Raw genomic sequence first — 21,306 nt, 5'->3', positions numbered from 1 at the left:
AAAAATACATTAAAGATGATAAGTGAATTTTTAAAATTCTCAATACACGTAAATCATAATAAAAATAGACTATGTATTGACATCAAATTGTACCTTTTGTTTTTTGAAGTGAAACTTCTTTATCGGCGTCACATTTTTCGGTTACGCGCCATCTTAATAAATATATTTCAAATTCCAGTCACCATAAGCCAATAATAAAAAAAAAACTTATGATAACGATAACAATGATAGTTATAATTCCATTACAATAATAATTATTATTATTATGAAATTCTGTATTAATCTGGACAGTAATAAGGTAAATTTAAATAATTGTATTATTTGAATTCATGTCTATGATAATAAAAGCGTTTAGTAAAAATATATCAAATTAAACTTTATTTAAAGAAATTCTGTAAAGTTGCATATACTAGGTTATTTTTCGTAAAATAAGGTCATAAAGAAAAGTTTTTTTTAATGTAGTCGTACACGCACACATTAAAAAAAAAATGGAGACTTACCTGAGTGATACCGCCGTCGTGGACACGGCGGAAAAGTTAACAATATATATTATTTTCCGTGCCTGATAGATATGAGTATGTCAAACTAGTATCGAAAGAAGGGTAACTAGAAGAAATAAAACAATAAAGTGTATGCTATTACTTCTAGTAAAAGATTGAAATGGAAATGGAGAGGACACATCGTGAGAGAAGACAAATGTACGAAAGAAGCGACGGAATGGCGTCCTCACTATGACAAAAGAATACGAGGAAGACAAATAAGAAGATGAGAAAGTGGAAGCTCTTACAGAAGACTACAACACGAAAAACTGAAATTAAGCGGCTAGCGGATTATAGGATATATGGATAGTGTACTTCACATTTTTATGTACGATAAGTATTTTACAGCAATAAAGGCTATTATTAATATATATATATATATGATATGTGCCCTAGAAAGGCGTGGTTGAGATAATTAGACTGTTCCATAAGTCGAAATATATGTACTTAACCTAAATCAACCTTCATTTCTTACTTATTACTGAATTAATAAGGATATGTACTAAACATATTTAAGATTGTATTAAAACACTCATATATCTTAATAATATCCATGCCAATATCTGTGTAATTAAATTTACAAAAAATTTGGATAACTATAGAATATTAAATTTTTAACTTAAAAGTAAAACATATGATTTTATTACAGACACTTTATCGAAATCAAATTGATTCGCTCTGCTCGATTTAGGTATAACAAATCACTTACACTTACAAATAATACACAGTTTTATTACTTGATTTAGTTTCCAAACATATTATAATAATGCTTAATGTACTATACAAAACTTCTATATAATTACTGACGTAACATACAGAAATGAATATTCTTATAAACAAAAGATTATACATTTAATATACATTAAACAATGGTATATTTTGAATAAATTGCGTGAATTACTTGCTCTGAAAAGTGCCGTTTCCTTCCCTTTAAATCTCGTACCGGTTGCGATTACGGCTTTTCAGTTCGCAAATTTCTCGAGTAAGATTCTTATACGAATGAAAACACGGAAGCGATTCCCGCCAAACATAATTTTCCTCAACAAAACTCATAAGCCTGCCGGAAAGTCGCGATTATTTCCCGCCATCCGGCGCCTCGACCAACCGAAATTTCGCGCCTAAAATCGCGCCAGCCAATCACGCGAATGACCGCCATTTTGAACCAATGATCGCCGATCCCGCGCTCGCGCCATCGCGTCGCTCTCACATCTTGAAAATTAGTACGACAGTGCAGTGAACCCCGACGGTAAATTCGTGATTTTCAGTAAAATCTCAAATTAAAAGTATTAGGTAAGTCATTTATGTGTCTATACCCAGAAAATTTTCGCGCGTTTGTGACGTTTTTTGACCAAATTCCAGACCACGCATTCTTATACAATTTTTTATCCAAGTTTTATGTAGATGGTACAAGGGCAAGTTATCGAAGATTCTAATTTGAAATGAAACTCAAATGCATAATTAAAAAACATTTAAAACATTACAAATGCGAATAATTCCGTAATAAACAGAAAACCTTTAAAATGTATTATCTAATTCAATAAAATACTTCGACTCGGTTCTCGGCTTGGCAAAATGGCGGCTGTTTTGTGCTGCGTGCACGAGCATCTATCTCTTTCTGGTTAGCTCAATTATGTAGGCGTGCGATAAAGAAAGCCGTATTCTATTAGATAAGAAGTTTTAAAGTAGGAATCACGCGTAAAACTCGAAACTAGACACGTCTTCGCTTTTCGTAAACAAGACAGCGGTGGTGTTGCCATTTTTCAATCCCTCAGATCAAGGGAAACCTATTTGGCTTAATCCTCTATATTGTAGTTTGCTGGCTAGACATAGTGATTCATTGCTGTTTATTCATAGCGATGTTAATGTTATTAAAAATCAGGAGATGGCGCTAATCTAAGTTAAATATTTTAAAATGATATTATTGTTTATAATAATAAGTTTAGGAACAACATTAAATACTATCAGGGTATATAGTCCTCGGCAAGATAATGAGTTTGTGCTTTTAAATTAAAAACGCATCAAACCCTATTTTCGTACAGTTAACTAACATTCAGCCTTGTATACATTAATATTTGAGTCTTTGGATTATAAAGTACTTAATATAATATACGTATTACAGTAAACGACGTGCTCAAAGATAGAGATCTTTGATATCATCCTAATGTCTTATTCATTAATGGGATTGCTTTTAAAGGTATACTTTTTATTTCCTATTCCTGGTTAACATTACGGTTAAGTTTTTCTGCTGAATTTAAAATACTAGCTGCGCCACACTGCGTCAAGCGGGGAAACTAAAAGCGACGCGTTGACCGAGCACGCGATTGCTTAGCCTGACGCACACAGACACAACCCACTGCGCAACGCATTCAACGCGGTACGCAGGCGCAAACGCACACACGGCACAGTCATAATTTGAGATTCCGTGCGTGTGGTTGTGTTATCGCAGCGCGTCGTCGCGTCGTACGATTTGTTTACATACTATAAGTAAATTAGTATTCTAATCGGTGCGTGATGAAACTTTAGGTGATAAAAACTAAACAGTTATTGTTTGTTAGGTCACTGCGTCGATGCGATCCTGTATTAGAGTGTTTGACAAGAAGATGTCTGCGTTGAGTGTAAGGGCTCCCGGCCTACAAGCCACTATGTTGAACACTAGGTCACTGCGAGTGCAAGGAGAAACTACCATAGATACGGTGCGAAGAAATCTATTCGGTTGCACAGATAAAGAGGAAAACAGACGTTTCGTTGAGAGGGAGCTAGCTCGGCAATTGGATTTGGATAGTCAGCGTTGGGGCTTCGATTTCGCGAATGAGAAACCTCTGGCAGGTGACCAGAGATTCGCCTGGCAGCTTGTACCGGCGGCTACCATTCCTGCTGCTCTACGCCGGTCACCTATCACCATAACTCAACAGGCGACGAAACCAGTGAAAGAAGCGAAAGTGTCCAGTCCAAACAACAATAAAACGCAAAAACCACAGAGGAGAATGACAGGTTAGTTGTATTATGTTAATAACATTGTAAACAATATTACCGATACGTCTGTGGTGCATTTGTATTGGCGATACGAATGTTATCATTACTGTATTGTTTACATTTAGTGATGATAAGGCGACGACTTTTGTTATGTGAAACCTATTCTTATAACATGAAAATAGAAAAAAAATACATATTTGTAATTATAGCTAAATTTTTACTTAAATGTAATGTATACTTAAAATAAAAAAAATCTGAAGCATTATTTCAACCTACGATGATTGCACATAGCAACACAATTTATTTACAAAGCAAAGGTGACCGTGTGATTGACACATACAATGCACTCAGCACGCGTCTCTTTGTTAATAAATCATTTTTTTATGCTGGTAACACGTCAGTCTTTTAAAAATCTTTAAACTTTATTCCAAAGCAAGAAAACAGCTTTAAATGTTTTTAAACATAAAATTGTATACTGAAACAATTCAAGTGATTCGTGCTATAGGCATTAAAATTTTAGCTAGACTGAATGGCGTCGTATGGATAGTATCTGTGTAGCGATTGTTTGTATGGACCTAATACATTACTAGGGTAATATAACGCACATTGTAACTAAACAATAGAGCATCGAAAATGAAAATGAGTTTAGTGTTTAGTTAGTTGCGCCTCGTAAAATTATTTAAATACAAAACTAAACAGTATTGTGTTACTAGGACAAGGTTTTACTTGAAAATTCTTAAATTTCTAGCGTATATTAGTATGAAATATACATAGTGTATATTATTTTGGCAGATCTTTTGATACTAACTTATGCTAATATTGACTATAGAACATAAACTAAAAAAATAACATGAGTCATTTGGCGCCTACTTTAAAAATCTAACTAATAAGTTTGTTTCTTTTATGTCCAGCCATGAAAAAAGTATTTAGCATCTAGACGTTAAATGACTATATTTTGATAAGTAATTATTTTATCTGTGCTACAAACGTGTGCCAAACGATCCAAGCACAAAGGTGTCACAATTACCTAACATTTGACACTCATATCCATCGGAATACATAAAACCCGAGACGCTAACACAATAATAACCCTCGCCAACTTTTTGCCTATCAATTTTCACCTCCGTAATTAAAAATTAAGATTCAAAGGTTCTTAATACGGAAGTAAGGGATGTGTTTAAGTGCTTATTAGATTGTTTTTATAGTGTCAACCCTTAATGGCGAAATAAATGAAAGCAATTTTTTGCTGACTGCTCTTAATAAGTTAAACATATCGTATAGCAATGTTTTGTGGTTTTTATTTAGTAGACCTTTTGTGAATGCCCGTTACAACATCCCACTTAATAAGTACTGCTAAACTCATTACAGTCGGTTATTAAAACTTATTTAATTTATATTCTAGTTAGTTCAAAAATCGCATCGGAAATATATTACTAGTATCGCTCTTCATCTTAATCTACTGTTTAAAAGTAACCGTCCCTTTAATTATGAATTGACCCAGTTCATTTGTTTTGATGTACGCATACACTTGGTGCCTCCCACACATGTCCTATTTTAGAGTACACATGTTGTAAGGCGATAATAAATACTATGTAAACATTTGCGTAAATTTTGAATTCTCTAGGTACGAATTAAATAATGTTATCTGTCAAACATAGGTAAAGTACGTCAAATCAAAATGGCGGCATCATTGATCACTGTCATTGATTCCTATATGTATTGTATAAACTTAAAGCGTGTTTAATATTGAGGTAATTTCGTTATTTTTTTAATTTCAATTTATAAACAAAATAACTGCGATTTTCATCCCTTTGGAGTAGACTCTTGGGCCATGGGGGTCTAGTGGCTCTCATTAAAGATTTATAATAAGTACATATTGCAAAACAGTGAGGAAATGCTTCCAGCGTAAAGGTACACTGCCACAGGGAGAAAACTTTTAAATTTATTTTAATTTTCTTTTTAATCATTATTATTGCTAAGTAAGTTTATAAAATTGGGAATACTGTATATTTGATTGTTATGTCCTACTTTGATTTAAATATAAACTATGTCATTAAAAAAAAGATATTCTTTCAAAGCAAAAAAAGTTATATTCTAACTGCTTTGTACATAATAATAAGTTATGAAAACCCTTTACCTTTTAAGTCAAAAACATTCAACGAAAAAGATTACTAAAAATAGTCTGTGCTCGTTTTCGTATTTTTAAATTTAGAATCTAACCTGCATAAATTTCAAATTGAGAAACACTTTGAAACTGACCGTGCTTAGCAGGGGGCAGTAAAGAAACATGTCACCCAGTTTCTTACAAACCCCTAATATTCCGTAATTACACCTTTCCGATGTCATTGAACTCTCATAAGTGGACGAAACTGCGGGGTTTCTAAGTTTCTATGAAATTGTAACAAACGGTCAAGTTTCTATAATTGTAACGTAGCGTGGGTAAACTCGACGGCAATTTTGATATTTTTAACCGTTCATTAGCTACCGTTAGACAAGAGTTGAAGAACAAAAATCGGTGAAAGGGATTCGGTAATCCGTCTTACGTAAACAACTTCGCGATTTTCTACTATATTCGTAATTTCAAACTGGTTCCTCGGTACATAAAATTACGCTTCCCCATATAAAAGAGAAAATAATATGGCACTGCTATTGGTAATGCCCGTACAATGCGACGCGTGCGCATTGTAAGTCACCCTCGCGAATTTATCAACGGTTTTATTGATTTCTATATCTATCGCTTTCACTGGCATTATTACGTAAATACGCGCCTGCCAATAAATATCGAACATTTTTCGAAAGAATTATATAGTCTGTGCCACCACTGGTATTCTATTGATTTGAAATTCAAATCGAACATATTATCAACATCATAGGCTTTAAATAATAAGAACTCTAAAAATTAACAGCGGATAGTAATCTGCAAGACACGTTCCATTTATAAATTTAAAATATCGAACGTTTTTCGAAACTATTTTCATAGTCTGTGCCACCAGAGTAGGTATTGATTTGAAATTTAGTTTATCCGAATAAATTAGTAAACAACCTATTCCTTAATATTGTTACAATAATAAGATCTCTTTAAATTAACCGCATAGTAATTTGCAAGACACGTGCCATTTATAAATTAAAAAAAAACGTATTGTCGTAATTGTGTTTAAGAAATGCGGTGATTTCGACGCGTGCGTCCCTGTCATTTCACCCTCTGTCAACGGCTATATTGATTTTTTAACTGTCACTTTCCCCAACTTAAAGCTTCCTGTTCATTTTACCCTTCGTTTGTAATATATTAGACTTTTCAGCTGCACTTTTTACGATCCATAAATAATATTTATTTAATAAAGTTTTTTTTTTAATTTTAATAAGTTATTAAGTACGTCCGTTACAATCTTGGTCGATAAAATCTCTTGTTATTTGTTTGATGTAAAACTGCATGTTTGATTCTTGTTTTATAACAATATTTACTGCAATTGTCTAAGATAATATACAGTAAACTATAACGCGGACCGCGTTGTAGGCATATTCTCATACAGCCGTTTTTTTAACAATTTAAAAACTGGGAACACGAGTTTAATACATTTATTTAGTTTAATTAAAATTAAAACAATTTAAACAAGTGCAAAGGTACGCAAAACTACTCAACTACAGAAATGTAGCGTTATAGGGGAGACTGACCCTAATTCCTTTTCCAAACATACTTTTGAAAAGCAAAAAGTCTAGACACTCGATAAACAAGATCGCGAAAATCGATGTGGGTGATTTGAAAAAATGTCAACACACGTGTTCGATATTTGAAAATTGTATCAGATAGGGGAATAACGGTCGCGGCGGCATCTGCTACCCCCGCGTGCTTTTAGCATAATATTTATAGCACCCTACATTCCGCATCGAGTGACCGTGGGGATGCCATCATCTGTCAAAGATCGATTTCAACACGCAACACTCATGGCGTTCCATTTTTGAATTAGCCAACGTTCTATTTTTGAATTGTGCAAGAGTAATGACTAATCAACAGTTAACGTAATGTATGTGAATCATAAATTACCTACTGTCAACAAACTGTTCCTTAGAATAACATTTCTTTATTATTACATATAATTAAAACTATTATATTAAAGGCGTTAAATAAAGCGTTTTCTATGCGTCTCGTATCACCTCATTCCATAAAATCGTTCCCGAGGGGATTTATCATGTCTGCATATCGATTTCATTCACGCTACAAATGAATTACGATATATGTATATTGCTAACGTTCTAAATTTAAAATTGTGCAATTGCGTTCTATTTTTGAATACAGTTACTTGACACTTTGCAACGCCGTGTTACATCGGTAGATGGATGTATTACGTATTAGGTATATTTTTTTTATATTGGGTAATAAAAGTAGTGTAGTGTTTTTACCCCGATATTGCATTTGGCAGTTAATAAGCACTGAACCATATTACACTGCTTCCTTAGGGTTCCGCAGGTGAGCACTTTGTCGTGAGAATTGTGTTGCCAGTTACCGATTAGCAAGTGTCGTTAAAATTACATTTAAAATTATATGTTTAAAGGATCTCTCTTTAACAGGCTTTTAAAAATATGCAAACTTTTTTAGAACTAGTATTTGATTTCCATTTGTGTAATGGTATCTTACCTTTTATACAGCAATACTTTCTAAATAAGTATGTTAGAAAGTCCCGCGCACGCGCAGTTATTTGAATGATAAAAAATCTTACTCAGCTGTCTTAGTAGATATTAAAACTAGTCATTTTCGAGTATTGTAGTCTTCGTTTGTGAAATCAAGTTCTTACAGGGGACTCTTAGTAGAAACTCAGTTAAGTGACCAGAGATAAATTACAAGTAATTTTGTACAAGCGTATAGATAACCACAATGGAGAGAGCGGACTGAAGTTAATAAAAGTTTGATTAAAATCCGTATTTTTTCTGTATTATTATTATAAGAGTCAAATACATTTATACAAATTTTGATTTCGATATGAAGTATTTCCGAACCAATTCGACTTAGGGTCCTTCAAAAAAAGAGCGTACCAATTCTTAAAATGCTGGCAACGCACTCGCGAGCCCTCTGGCATTGAGAGTGTCCATGGGCGGCGGTATCACTTAACATCAGGTGAGCCTCCTGCCCGTTTGCCACTTGTTCTATAATTTAAAAAAAAGTCCGTCCGTTTTTTGAGTGCTTAACCTCAGTCGATAGTCCAAAGATTTTAAAAAACAATTGTCAAGTGCGTGATAAAATTGTTTCATTTATAGAGAGTAGGGAAGGGTATTGCTAACTATATAATCCATAAAATAACCGAGGTGACCAATTAACATTGATTTATTCAATTTATCGAGTATTTTACGTGGGACCAAAAAAACATTCAAAATATCGACTATAGTATTCGAAAACCAATCTTGTTCACATCACACATATTATATTCAAATGTTAAAAGAAACGAAATGTAATTTGTACTGAATTTCCTCTTAATCGAGAGTTAAAAAATTCAGTTTCATCCAAAATTACAATATCGTTATGGCTTGTCCCTTTAAGTATAATTACACAAAAACAGCTGATACCTGTTCCGGACTGTGATTCCGTCTGGGAACCCGCTACCCTTGGAGCGTAAACTTCCCGAAAGTGAAAGGCCATCTTCACTTTCGCTTAATGATACAGAAGTTCTTCTATTTTGTTTAAAGAGGAAACAGCAAGGAATCTGGAGCGGACAATTCCACCGGTTTCTGTCCAACGCCTCTTATGACACTGTATAGTTTTTAGGATGATGTGTCTTGATTGGTCCATTAGTGAAGGGCCTTGTGATCTTTTGCCTTCTGCTTCACCACGATCAGTTTCTCCATGTTCTCATCGGCTCTGCGCATTTTGGCGATTCCGCGGAGTTGAGTAAAGATTGATGGTTCGTTTCGCAGTCCACGGTATTTTTAGCGTTCTTCGGCACCAGGACAATTATAAAGTTAGAGAATTGTCTATGGTTTAAGCTGTACAGAAATAAAACTTCTAATAGGTATACAATTGTTTATTTATTCTTATTTTATATAATTATAAATAATCTTACAGTTTATACTTATTATAAGAAAAACACTAAGACAATACAGAAAGCCAAAACATGATTACATAGATAAACAATATATGTATATGAAACAGAAAACAAGTTTTACAGCATTAATAGACAAAAATACATTGAAAAAAAAAACTATGAAAACAAAAATTTAAAATTTGAATCAACAAATAATACATTTAAATAATTTAAAATTACTACTTAAACAAATCAGAGTCTTCCCGCTTCTACAAATAGGTACTTATCAGATCATTATTTTTTTGTCTATTTCATTATTTAGACCCTTTGAATGTTTTGTAAGCATTGCGTTTAAATCTACAGAGAGTATTTGTACTTCGTATTATAAACATCAGACACGAAGAGAAGAAAAATCATTAAAGTAAAAGGAAAATTTCTTTAATGATTTGAATGATTTCTATATAAAGATCAGAAATCTGTACTTGAACAGCATATGTACTCTGCTAGCGATCGCAATCCCGTACAAAAAAAAAGCGTTTTATAGAGTAGACAACAAACTTTCGATTGAGGTCGACGCACCTTTCTAAAAAACACAATTGCTAAAATAATTACGCGTAACTGTTTATAACCGTTAACTCCGAAATTAATTTTCTCATAGTGATATCAATAACCCTCCAAATACTCTAAATACCAATCGGCAGGAAGATAATTGGTATCACCCTTGTTAAACTGTATTCCCATGCACGTGTGGGAAGCATGGCTCATCAGCGCTCATACTTCCTTGTTTACGACGCTTAATTTTCCATCGAATAGCCTGGAATAGTTTTATAAAGTTCAATTTTTATCTTGTCCTTAATAAACCCTAAATAGACTAAAACAAAAATATGAAATTAGTAAAAAAATATAACCTATTTATCGTTAAGTTTTCTGTACATAGATATAGTTTTTTTATATAAAGCTCTTCCTGTTATAAAGAAGGTAACTTATGAGCCGATAAATAATAGTACGCTTACGCCGGATATCCCTCCCTCAACGCCCTTAAAATAAAAGGGAATTATCGGATCAATAAATAATAAACTAACGTGCGAACGTGACCTAACCTTTTGTCAAAAAAACATTCACACCCAAACAATCCGCGTTTTAACAAAACCCATCAATCAGATTGCATTATTTTCAATTTAAGCTTTATTGTTTTAAATGAGACGTCAGTTTCAATATTGGGACGCCAAATAAATTGCCAGTACCGAGATATATTTTGTATTAAAAATTAGAATAAAAACGGTATTGTTCCGCTTAGTGCGTTCGATGCACAGCTGTGCGGGTTAAAGTTAATATAACGGTCAAATATCCATAGACTATTGGTTCTTACCCGTTTATAATCTATATTTGCTGTCCATAGTTGACAGTTGACACCCTGATGTTTGCGGGTTATCGGAAGTCACACCGACGACGTGGGAACCATAATTACCCCAAAGAATCCTAAGTGGCCCAGAATGTGTGATAATGTTTAGTAAACTTCCCTGCCCACTTTCCCATGGTTTCACTTTTCGACTAGTACATTCGACGACTAGACATTCGCGCAAAAATTTGTTGTAAAAACGCATAATGTATACAATGATTACAATTAAGTCTGAATTGTAATTAATACATGTAATTAGAATCACGATCTTATTTCCGTTAAGTAACCGCGAATCGTTCGTATCGCTGTACGTTTGCGGTTGTAGTATTGCAATCTAGACATATGAAATTACATCTGCCCCGTGGTCAGTGGTATCCTGCTTTATTACCTTGCGTTGAACACAAATACAGTAATACAACTTTTTTAAGAAATTAAAAAACACATGTTCTAAATTTAAAAGTGAATTCTAAATTTGAATTTACGTAACAAGTGACTACAGTTTTCATCTACTACAGTTATTGTTTGATTTCGTATGCTTATTAAAAAAACATAAAACTGATTCAAGATTTGTTTTAAATAAATTGTCTCTACTGAGACTGAATACTGATAAGTATTTAACATAAGAAAGTGTCCAATAACTACTTACAGTCCTTATTAAAGGGAGTAAGAAGCTTCTTTTGTAAAATTCTTTTACTGTTTAGCACTTAAGACTAATGCCTAATACTCCAAGAATTCAATACATTCATCATTCAAATACTATCATTATGCAAATAAATCGACGATGTCACTTGAAGGGCGTGAAAGATGTATCACTTGATTTCAATACAAAAAATATAAATCACCGTACAGAAACACATTATTTATTCTGATATCTCCACTTGAGTGATCTTCAACGCGGTTGGATTAGTTCTCTATATATTTGATTCTTTTATTCTATTGTGGCCTTTGAATCAATTTTTACGTGAAATGACCCTTTGGGAACTGATTTATTTACATATAAACGTTTCTTATTTTTCGACAGAAATTGTTTAAAATATTTGTCCCACCCAGCAGAATTTAAGGCAAGATCATTTAAGATATTTCTTTGTATTTTTCTACGCCCTTATATATAGAAAAATATTGACGCATAACTGGGATAGACCCGACTTCTTTATTTATACTTCGTTACATTAAAAGAAAAACAAATAACATGAAAGATGTAAGCGACAACGGGCGGCCTTATCGCTAACAAGCTATCTCTTCCAGGCAAACGTAGTAAGGAAAAAACTTAAAATAAATATTTAATTCATAAAATATTTAATTTAATCTAATTGAAAAATATAATGAACTAACTTAATCTAAAATAAAACATGTAAATAATATAGCATTAAGAAAAAACTTGCCTAAAACTTGAGAGGCAAAAAAATGTCAACGCTCCACGATATCTTTACGCTCAACGATTTACTGTTATGCGTAACGTAACTGAATGTAATGCGAAATAGTCATACGCTGTGTTCTTCTCAGCAATTTAATCTGTAACATTAGGCACTCGAAACTTAACCCTCTCTAATCTTCGGGTCACTTCAGCCCCTATTGTTGACACCAACTGCATAGAACACGTGTGAACTTTGATTCTATCCATCCATTCTTCGCGACAATTCAACTGTCACTAAATGTCCCATCTTGATGTGTTCCAAATGAATTAAAATTTATGTTAATATTGAATAGAAATGTTAATATCGTAATTATCGGAATGGTCATTTGAAGTTTCTCACGTATGTTTTAATCAGTTATATTGGGGTAATGGAAATAAAACAGTACATACCTTTTCCATCATAAAACCGGGGTTACAAACTAAAAACACATCCCCGCCGTTAATGAACTGCTCAAACACAGGTCGTAAGGATCTTTTATAGAAGTGCGAAGCAAAGAGTAAAGAAGGGCAAAGGGTTTGATTGATAACGAATTCTTTAAATATTCACCGAAACCCCTTCAGTCCAGCCACGACAATAAAAATATTGTATTAATATTTCGAGGAATTAAAGATATAGTATTACAATCTGAATTTCAAATGCAATTGTGTAAAACTAATTGTGTGTGAACTTGTATGAATATTGATTATGGGTACAACTGGCCCTTTGTGAACGGGTCATAGATTAGACGTCTCACGCCTTTGTTACAGATTATTACTCGGTTCTATTATTTGTGGCATCTTAAGGATTTGACGTTTAACCCTGGTGAACATAGATCCTTGTCTCAATAAATAGGTATACAGTACAAATGAGATTAAAAGGACAGCTGGGAAAAAATTATAATGTGATGGCGCTATCTCTTAACATCAGGTGAGCCATTTGCCCCCTGTTCTATTAATTAATAAAATATATATATTATATATATTTTAATATATATATATTTACTAGGTACTAGGTACCTTTTCGCGGGTTCAATGATGATCGTTAACCCAGTGTCTACGCCAAATTCTAACTGTTACTGAGGCACTCATGGGTTACAACCGCCCGAAACATAAACATCCCGTCCCTTGATTGATTCATCTTGCGTAATTCCGCGTACGTAAAGGTCACGTATACGTGCGAAACGCAACGTTTAAAACTCTATTATTAAAGTATTACTTGTTTATTGATACTGATTATGTAATCTACGAGAAAGGTAAGCCTGCAAATTCGCGGTGAAGGCATCCAAGGGCATTCAAGTAAGTAGATTTACTGCAATTTATCCCCCCCCCCCCATCCTCTTGTCAGTAAAACTTAGCAAAGATATCAAAAATAATTACATACATAATTTTTTGTAGGAATCCTCGAAAATGAATTTCGTTTTCAAGCATAGACAATGTTTAAAAAAGTTATAATTGTTGACGTAATCACAAAAAAAGGTCTCCCCCCCTATAGTGCTTACGTAATACTTGAATGGCCCCTTATAGGTACTAGTACAGTTACATGGCAATGGCTGCAACCTTGGTTACGGTATAAAAGGCTTGAGGTCAACCACAACGCGATAACTTTCTTAATAATCTTAAAAGTTATTTAAATTGCTACTGATTTTAGTGGCTTGTAATTGAACAGAACGTTTATTTTCTATACTTTCACTTGCCTTAAGACATCGCTTTTAACCATAAGTTGTCTGTCTACTTAATTTGTTAGTTTATCTTATTTATTTATTCACACTTCGTTGCAAAGAAACACAAATAACACAATACAAGTTACAAGGGATGTAACGGGAGGCTTTATCGCTAACAAGCGGTCACTTCCAGGCAACCCTAGTAAGAAAAGAAAAAACTAAAATGATGAGTGCAAGAAGTGCATAACCAGAAGTTATATAAAAAAATATTTATATATAGAACCTTAATCTAGAGAAAAACAAAAAAAATGTTAACGATCAATTAAAATCCTTTTTTTTCGTATTCAGTTTATATTGCTTATATTATAAAAGTTAAATTCTTTTAAAAATTTCGAACCAACATTGCCCCGAACAATGAAAACATTGTGTTAGGTTAATACAATCTCCTGGGCCAGTCTTGATGTCGACGACCTTGCGCCATGTTATTGAACGCAGTTCAACCCTCAAAATAATATGGGAAAAAAATACATACTATAAAAAATTCGCGTTTTTCACATTGCGTCCTGCGTTTGGATCCCGGTTGTGTATCATCAAATGCTCTTGGAAAACTCAGTGAACCAAACACCTCTTAGACCCATTCACAACGTTGGTTAGGCACAGAACCAATTCTATCTACCTCTTAAATCTTATTTTCATAGTGGTTTATATCACCATATTGTCAAAGTAACTGTGGCGTATTAAAATGCGCCGGAGCACCGGAAACTGAATGGCAATTTAGTTTAATCCGCGAATCGCGAGGTTTTTGAACCTGGCAATTTTCAAAACAAAGCATTAATTTCATATAATTAAAGTTCGGGTATCATTGCACTTTAAATAATTCTAGTGAGATTAAAAATTACAATAATAACCGCCTCTGTTAACTGTTTTTCATGCGATAGCGCAGCTCCTTCGGTCAACTGGACAAACAATACTCTAGGAATCATATACGATACATTTTGTTCATACAACTGTAAATGTTGTCTTACCAAAATTTCACCTCGGCCAAAATCACGACTTAGTTTACAAACAATTCGACGTCCCTTTCAACTTTCTTACGCGCGAATGAGATAAAACGTAAGCCCAAGAAAAGCTTACCGCAAAGTTCATTGATCTACGAATTTCGCACAATGAGCGATTTCCATTGAGCAATTTGAATTTCTGAAATTCTTATTTCGAACGTTGCCAAGAGAGAAAATGCTAAAATGTTGACAGATGTTCAGAATTCGATATTCAAATATACAGAATAGAGCGAAAAAATTTAACATATGAAGTTCTATATTCAAATGTAGACTATATTTGAATACATGCTAATGTGTGTCAATAAATCGCGGTACATTTAAATTCCTGAATTGTTAACTGGTTATGCAATTAATGGATTAGTTTAGTGTTGCAATTTATCTAATGGACGCCTACATTAACGATATTGTGTAAGCTATTTATTTCTTGTCAAATGTGCCTGGAATAGGGTTTACTTGAGAAATATTTTACTGTAATTTACGTAGCTGGCAATAATTTACGACCATTTATATAATTTATCTTATAAATTGTGGCCCGCCCTTACAATATCTATAGAGTTTACTATAAAAAATCTTGATAATCAACGCCCGTGCCCGAAAAACAAATTGTAATAGATTTTTTATATAGTAATCTTACAGCTATCATATATATTATAAAACAAAACACTTAGACAAACACAAAGACAATATAGAAAGCCAAAACATATTACTTACATCAACAATATACGTATATGAAACAGAAAACAAGTAAGATTTGTTGAAACGATTCTTACCAATAATAATAATTGTTTGGAATATATAGACGTCTGAACACGTATATATCTAGTCTTATAATGTTTAGTAAAAACATTAATAAAAAACATGTCACTAGGAATGATAGATTATAGAAGATTAATTCTATCTTGTCTACAAATAACTAGTTTTTATAGAATCTATTCAAGTTCTTATGATTTTAGATATGTTAAATCTTTGAAGTAATAACCTCACGATTTATAATTTTCGAACAAACTTTTGTTTAAAAATTAGTTAATGGGAGATGTAAACATTCCATATAAATACTGTCGAATCGCGTTAGTTTAAAATAAATCTAATAAATTTTTGTTGACTTAATAACGACATAAAAAAATATTCAATTTGAGACATAACAATCCATTTTTAAACTTTCGAATCGTGTAAGTAAAAAATAATAATTTTTGAATGAACTTTTGTTTACTTCAGAACAATATTTAAAAAATGTTTATATTTAGATGTAAACATTCCATTTTCAAACTGTCGAATAACTTAAGTAAAATTTTAAATTTCGAATCCTCAAAGACTACAATTAGTATTAGTGTATTAGAAGCGCCAAGAAAAATTCCCGAACCGGTTGGTAGAAATCTTTCTTCAACGTGAGGTACCAATTATAATAATAACCGGTCATTTTGTCCCTAGCATAACTGCAAAGAATTCAATTGAATCTGGAACTATGTAATACTTTTTTAGTCACAACTAACGACGAAGCTTGTTCCGCTTAACGGAATGGATTTTTGTCTTGGAACTCGAGCCCTCAGATTAACAGGCAATGTGTTGCCATCGCGAAGTACTTTTTCTATTATTATAGATTACTGCTTCAAGGTAACTCTATAAATTTGAATTAAATTAATAAGTTACCTTAACTTTGGAAGGCATTTTGAGCAATTACTTAAAATAACATTTTATCAATCAATTATGACACAATGGTACAAAATTTTGCTTAACTATCCATATAGTTCGTAGGTTGCGCATGCGCATCAGTCCTAAAAAGCCACTCCTGCGTATGAACGTGTCAAGCAGGAACTATGAAATATGAAACGACAAAACTATTATACAATTATTTGGCGTCGTGGAATAAGATGAGAGCTTGCTTGCATCCCCTTATCCATGTTCTCAACTCAAAAAATGTTCTGAAATACTGCCCAAGTCTGGCATCCGTATGTTACACAAGATACATTACTTGAACACCTCTTAGCCTACTATTGGGAAGTACTTAATTAAAGGGCCAAAATATCTTCCAGGCGCAAGTAACTATTCTTTTGTTTGGTCTTTACACTATATTATTTGCCCAATATTGAACCGGGTACTTATAAAACTGTTAATAAAAGGTAAGGTTAACTATCCATTATAAGTTTTATGGCGGCTTAAGTTATCACTTGATAAAACATCGAGAGAACATCGATAAGAATTACGTTATTCTCACATAGTACGTCTCTATTTATCACAGCGTTAACACTATTTGACAGAAAGAGATGACAGAGTATTGAAAAATGCAATTAATGATCTAATTCAATCTGTCAAAACGTTACCGTTAGGTCAAGTGTCATGGTTTTCGATAAAATATTGCCATTAGTAAAAAATTAGGAAACCGTAGGGTCGAAGGCTATCGTTTTTACACTACGTCCTTCGTTTTTGCCCCACTAACCGATATTTCAAGGGATTGATAACGTGATATTTTTTCCGTAATCTATCTATAAATAGCGTAAAATTATCTATGCGGTCGTAGGTTCAAACCCCGGCTGTGCACTAAAATTTCTGTCTATGGGAGTTTAATATTAGCTTGAACTGCGAAGGGAAACAACACCGTAAGGTTGGCCTTTGGCTTAAATAGTCGACAGCGTGTGTAGGCGCTGCAGGCCGATCATCCACTAGTCTATTAGATATCTGAGGCCCAGACCTAAAAAGCTTGTAACGCTACTTTTTAAACCGCATTAAGTTTTATAAATTATAGATGACGATTGCTTGGCTTCATAAATTTAATATATGTGCACCTAATATTACGAATAAGCAATAAAAACGGTTTTTTTCTTTCTTATGGAATTTAATTTGTTCTGTGGTATAGGCACCAAGGTTAAACCCCTAAACGGCTTATGATCATATGAATTAGTTAAGATTTGAGTTATTTGATTCATTTGACGTTTATAAATACTGTTCACAAAATACAAAAATACTGTATAACTTCAAGAGCGATGGCCTTTAATATTAAATTATAAATATCAAAGTAAAATATTGTGCCGTGCAACGGGGGTCAAATGACATGTCTTAATAACGTAATTTATTTTTCTATAACATTCCAAAATTGAAAATGGTTGTCATTTAATTAATTCATATAAGCTATTCTGTGTATCAATCATACGTTTCATTAAAATCTTGTTCCTGGAAGCCGTACATGAGAAAGGATTTGAATTTCGAACATTATCCTTAAGTAAGAAAGAGAGGTCATCTATCCTTGTCGTTTACTATTGGTGTGCTCGTAAAGATTTCGGAGCACAAAAAATTGTTTTGCTTTTTTTCACCGCGGCCATGTTGTACTCGTTTTATTGGTGCACCGTTTTAAATAAGCTACGAGTCACGTCTTAAGTGGAAGTGGTTTTAAAATCGATCAAATTGGACGAGTATGACACAGATTGCGATGCAATTATTAAAATTGACAACAACGAAATTCTGTCTTTGCCTTATCTCTGAAAATTGGGTCAAAGCCAGTTTCAAACTTTTTGCCTATTAAAAACTAATCTTTAATTTAAATTTGGAACGCCAGATTTTCGTCGACATTATCTTTTAATTGGTCAGAAAGTGTTTAGAGGAAGCTGCTTGGCCACTAGATGCAATCTTGTTGAAGATGTGCGGTCATTGACCGTGCGAGAGGGATAGAGCTATACGAGTGAACGCGACAGATAGGATGCGTACGCATCCAAAAGGATTGAAAATTGTTGTTATTGTTTGTTGTGTGCGTGTAGGTAGGTGCATTATTAAAAATATTCACGTTTACGCTAATGCCACAGAATATAAAAAACAGCCTCCGTTTTTTCTTACATTTCACACATAATGTATTCCTTTCCATACAACATATTATGGAAATATAAATCCTTCCAATAGAACAAATAAGACTTTTGTTACTTTGTTCATATGAAATGTTATTTTGTTCTATTGGAAGGATTAGGCGTGAATCGGAATTTATTTTGTTCTAAATGCACGGTCACAGCCTATAGGCACGTTCTAATTCATGAATCAATAAAAATAGGCCGCGAATCAAATTCGTTGACAAGCCTTACAAATCATTTCATCAAATAGCTTCTAATAAAAGAATAATTTATGTGGCAACAACGGAATAGTTTGAGATCAATTGATACACAATTTTAGCGGTTATCAAGGAGATTCAGGTGTATTTAAGAAACAAACATAATAATTAATTATTTAATTTTTTCCGACGACTTATATATATCCCACTTTTTAATTTTAATTAAAAAAAAAACAAAGTTTTTATATTTAATTATGGAAAGATTTCATTCATAGCATCTGTCAAACGTCACTCTTCCCGCGCCAAACGGATTTCCATAGACGCGTCTAATGCACAGACCTGCACGCTGCAATGCACGAGCTCGCAACGGACAATTCTTTATTCAAATGCAAAATCTGACAATGCAATAAAAAGCGCTGTTTATTGCTTAAAATACACAAATACCGGTCGAGGGTCATCTCAATGGCTATTGTTACCCTAAGTTGCCCTTTCTCAAGGCACAAAAGTGGTGACAAGTTTTAAAATAGTGAAAAGAATCTAGGATTATGTTAATGGGATTTAATTGAGTTTGTAATGGTTTAGGGCGCGTTGACTTCGCTGGTTATAATTTATTTGTGTCAATTATTTAATTGAAAAACCCAATTATCTCTGTACGATTATGGCTCGTTCAATTCAATAAAAAGGCAATTACGATAGCGCCCCTACTGTTTGATAAAACAATCGGTTAATTTTATAGTAGCTATCACTTAATATACCCTAATTTCTATCTATCTATCCTCTTATGTCTGGGATTATTCCCTATGGTTTTGAAAGTAATGCTATTTGTCAACTTTGATCCTTGACATAATATATGCAATAGAGTTGTCAGGAGTTAATGCAAACAATGGTTTTTATAAATAATAAAATTTCTTTGATCCCCCGCTTCGCACGTGCTTACCGACCTACCGCACGGGTCATAAACAATGATCATTTACTTTATGATAGTCAAACATGAGTTTCCTGTTTCAAACTTTTTTAAAATTTTGAATTTCGAATTCTTTGCCGAATGTGCTACCAGCCAGAATTATAATGGAAGATATACACTGTTTCACGACTTCTTTAAAGGAATGGAAGTTTTTTTTTTCTGTATTTTGGGTATAGACTCCGGAATTGCTTATTTGCTATCTAGTAAAAAGAAAAATCCTTGGTCTAAGAGGCTTCAATATGTTTTGGGGTAGTTAATTTTAGTCCTCTATTAAGAGTTTTTTTAATATTACTCTATGCGTAGAAACTTTATTTTTTATTTTTTTAGATTACATTTGATGATTAAAATTGTTCAGTGTAATTTTGTTTTTGTTGTTTTGGCACTTTACCCCATGGCCTGAAAATGATATCTAGTTAGCGATATACGGCCCGTTGCATCACTAATAATTAATGTTATCATCTACAATTATACATCATTTAAATTAAATGAAATGTAAACAGTAATTACATAAATGCGATAAGAATAATGGATAAAGTACTTTACCTAAATATCAAAATCATTGAAAATTTAAAATCTCGAAACAACTTATCTTATCGTGTACCACAAAGTATACACTATCAGGACTGTATGTGTTAGGCTTACGAAAAACATGAAGAGAAAACCTTAGAAATCTATTTAAGTGTTGGCCTATTGGCGCGTGCGACTCACATTCTCGAGGTCGTAGGTTCGTAAAAAATCGTGAGGAACTAGCATGATTTAGACCTAAAAAGTCGACGGCATACGTCAGGCTGCCCATATACCTGCCTAAGATTACGTATTACAGAAAAATCTCGAACCTTCTAGAATCTATCGCGTTTAATTATAAGAACGCGAAATCTATACTTTCAATAAAATTTGGTTAACTGTGTGTGAATATCATGTAAAGGTCAAAGGTTACTAAACGTGTTTCCGAGAACTAATATTTCTCGCTTCGTTTATGTTATCTGTCAACGAATTGGCGGGAATGAGCGCCATTGTAATAAATTTGCAAACACGAAAAAGCATTCGCTTTTTAAATTAAAGATTTTTCTTTTTTATGGAATGCTATATACAAGGATTTCGATATTTAACATTTACGTTAGAATTTTTAAAAATAGAATTCACAGTAATATTCTTTTCGGTATGACCGATAAATTATTAGTCGTAAATCGCTCTCTCTACTATGACGTAAACGTTTTATTAAAATTTTCAAGTACCTAGTTTCTACCCTTTCTATGCCACTTCCCATGCTAATTCGTGTCC

At 33.2% G+C, this 21,306-nt stretch overlaps 1 protein-coding gene across 2 annotated transcripts in view; it reads left to right on the top strand.

Moving 5' to 3' along the window:
- Window positions 1-1,725: 1,725 nt before the first annotated feature.
- Window positions 1,726-21,306, top strand: part of LOC110994043 (cyclin-dependent kinase inhibitor 1) — a 34,080-nt gene continuing 14,499 nt past the window's right edge. Inside the window, exons 1-3 of one of the 2 annotated variants that reach the window (XM_045631658.1) lie at window positions 1,747-1,829; window positions 2,659-2,733; window positions 3,095-3,530. In XM_045631658.1, coding sequence (XP_045487614.1) covers window positions 2,701-2,733; window positions 3,095-3,530 — 469 coding nt within the window. In that variant the 5' untranslated portion in view covers window positions 1,747-1,829; window positions 2,659-2,700. Of the gene's footprint in view, window positions 1,830-2,658; window positions 2,734-3,094; window positions 3,531-21,306 lie in introns of both variants that reach the window. The other variant, XM_022260525.2, reaches the window with a different exon arrangement.

The sequence above is a fragment of the Pieris rapae genome, chromosome 16 (assembly GCF_905147795.1).
Source record: "Pieris rapae chromosome 16, ilPieRapa1.1, whole genome shotgun sequence".
In the NCBI taxonomy this organism is placed as follows: domain Eukaryota; kingdom Metazoa; phylum Arthropoda; class Insecta; order Lepidoptera; family Pieridae; genus Pieris; species Pieris rapae.
This window is presented reverse-complemented; position numbering and strand designations above follow the sequence as displayed.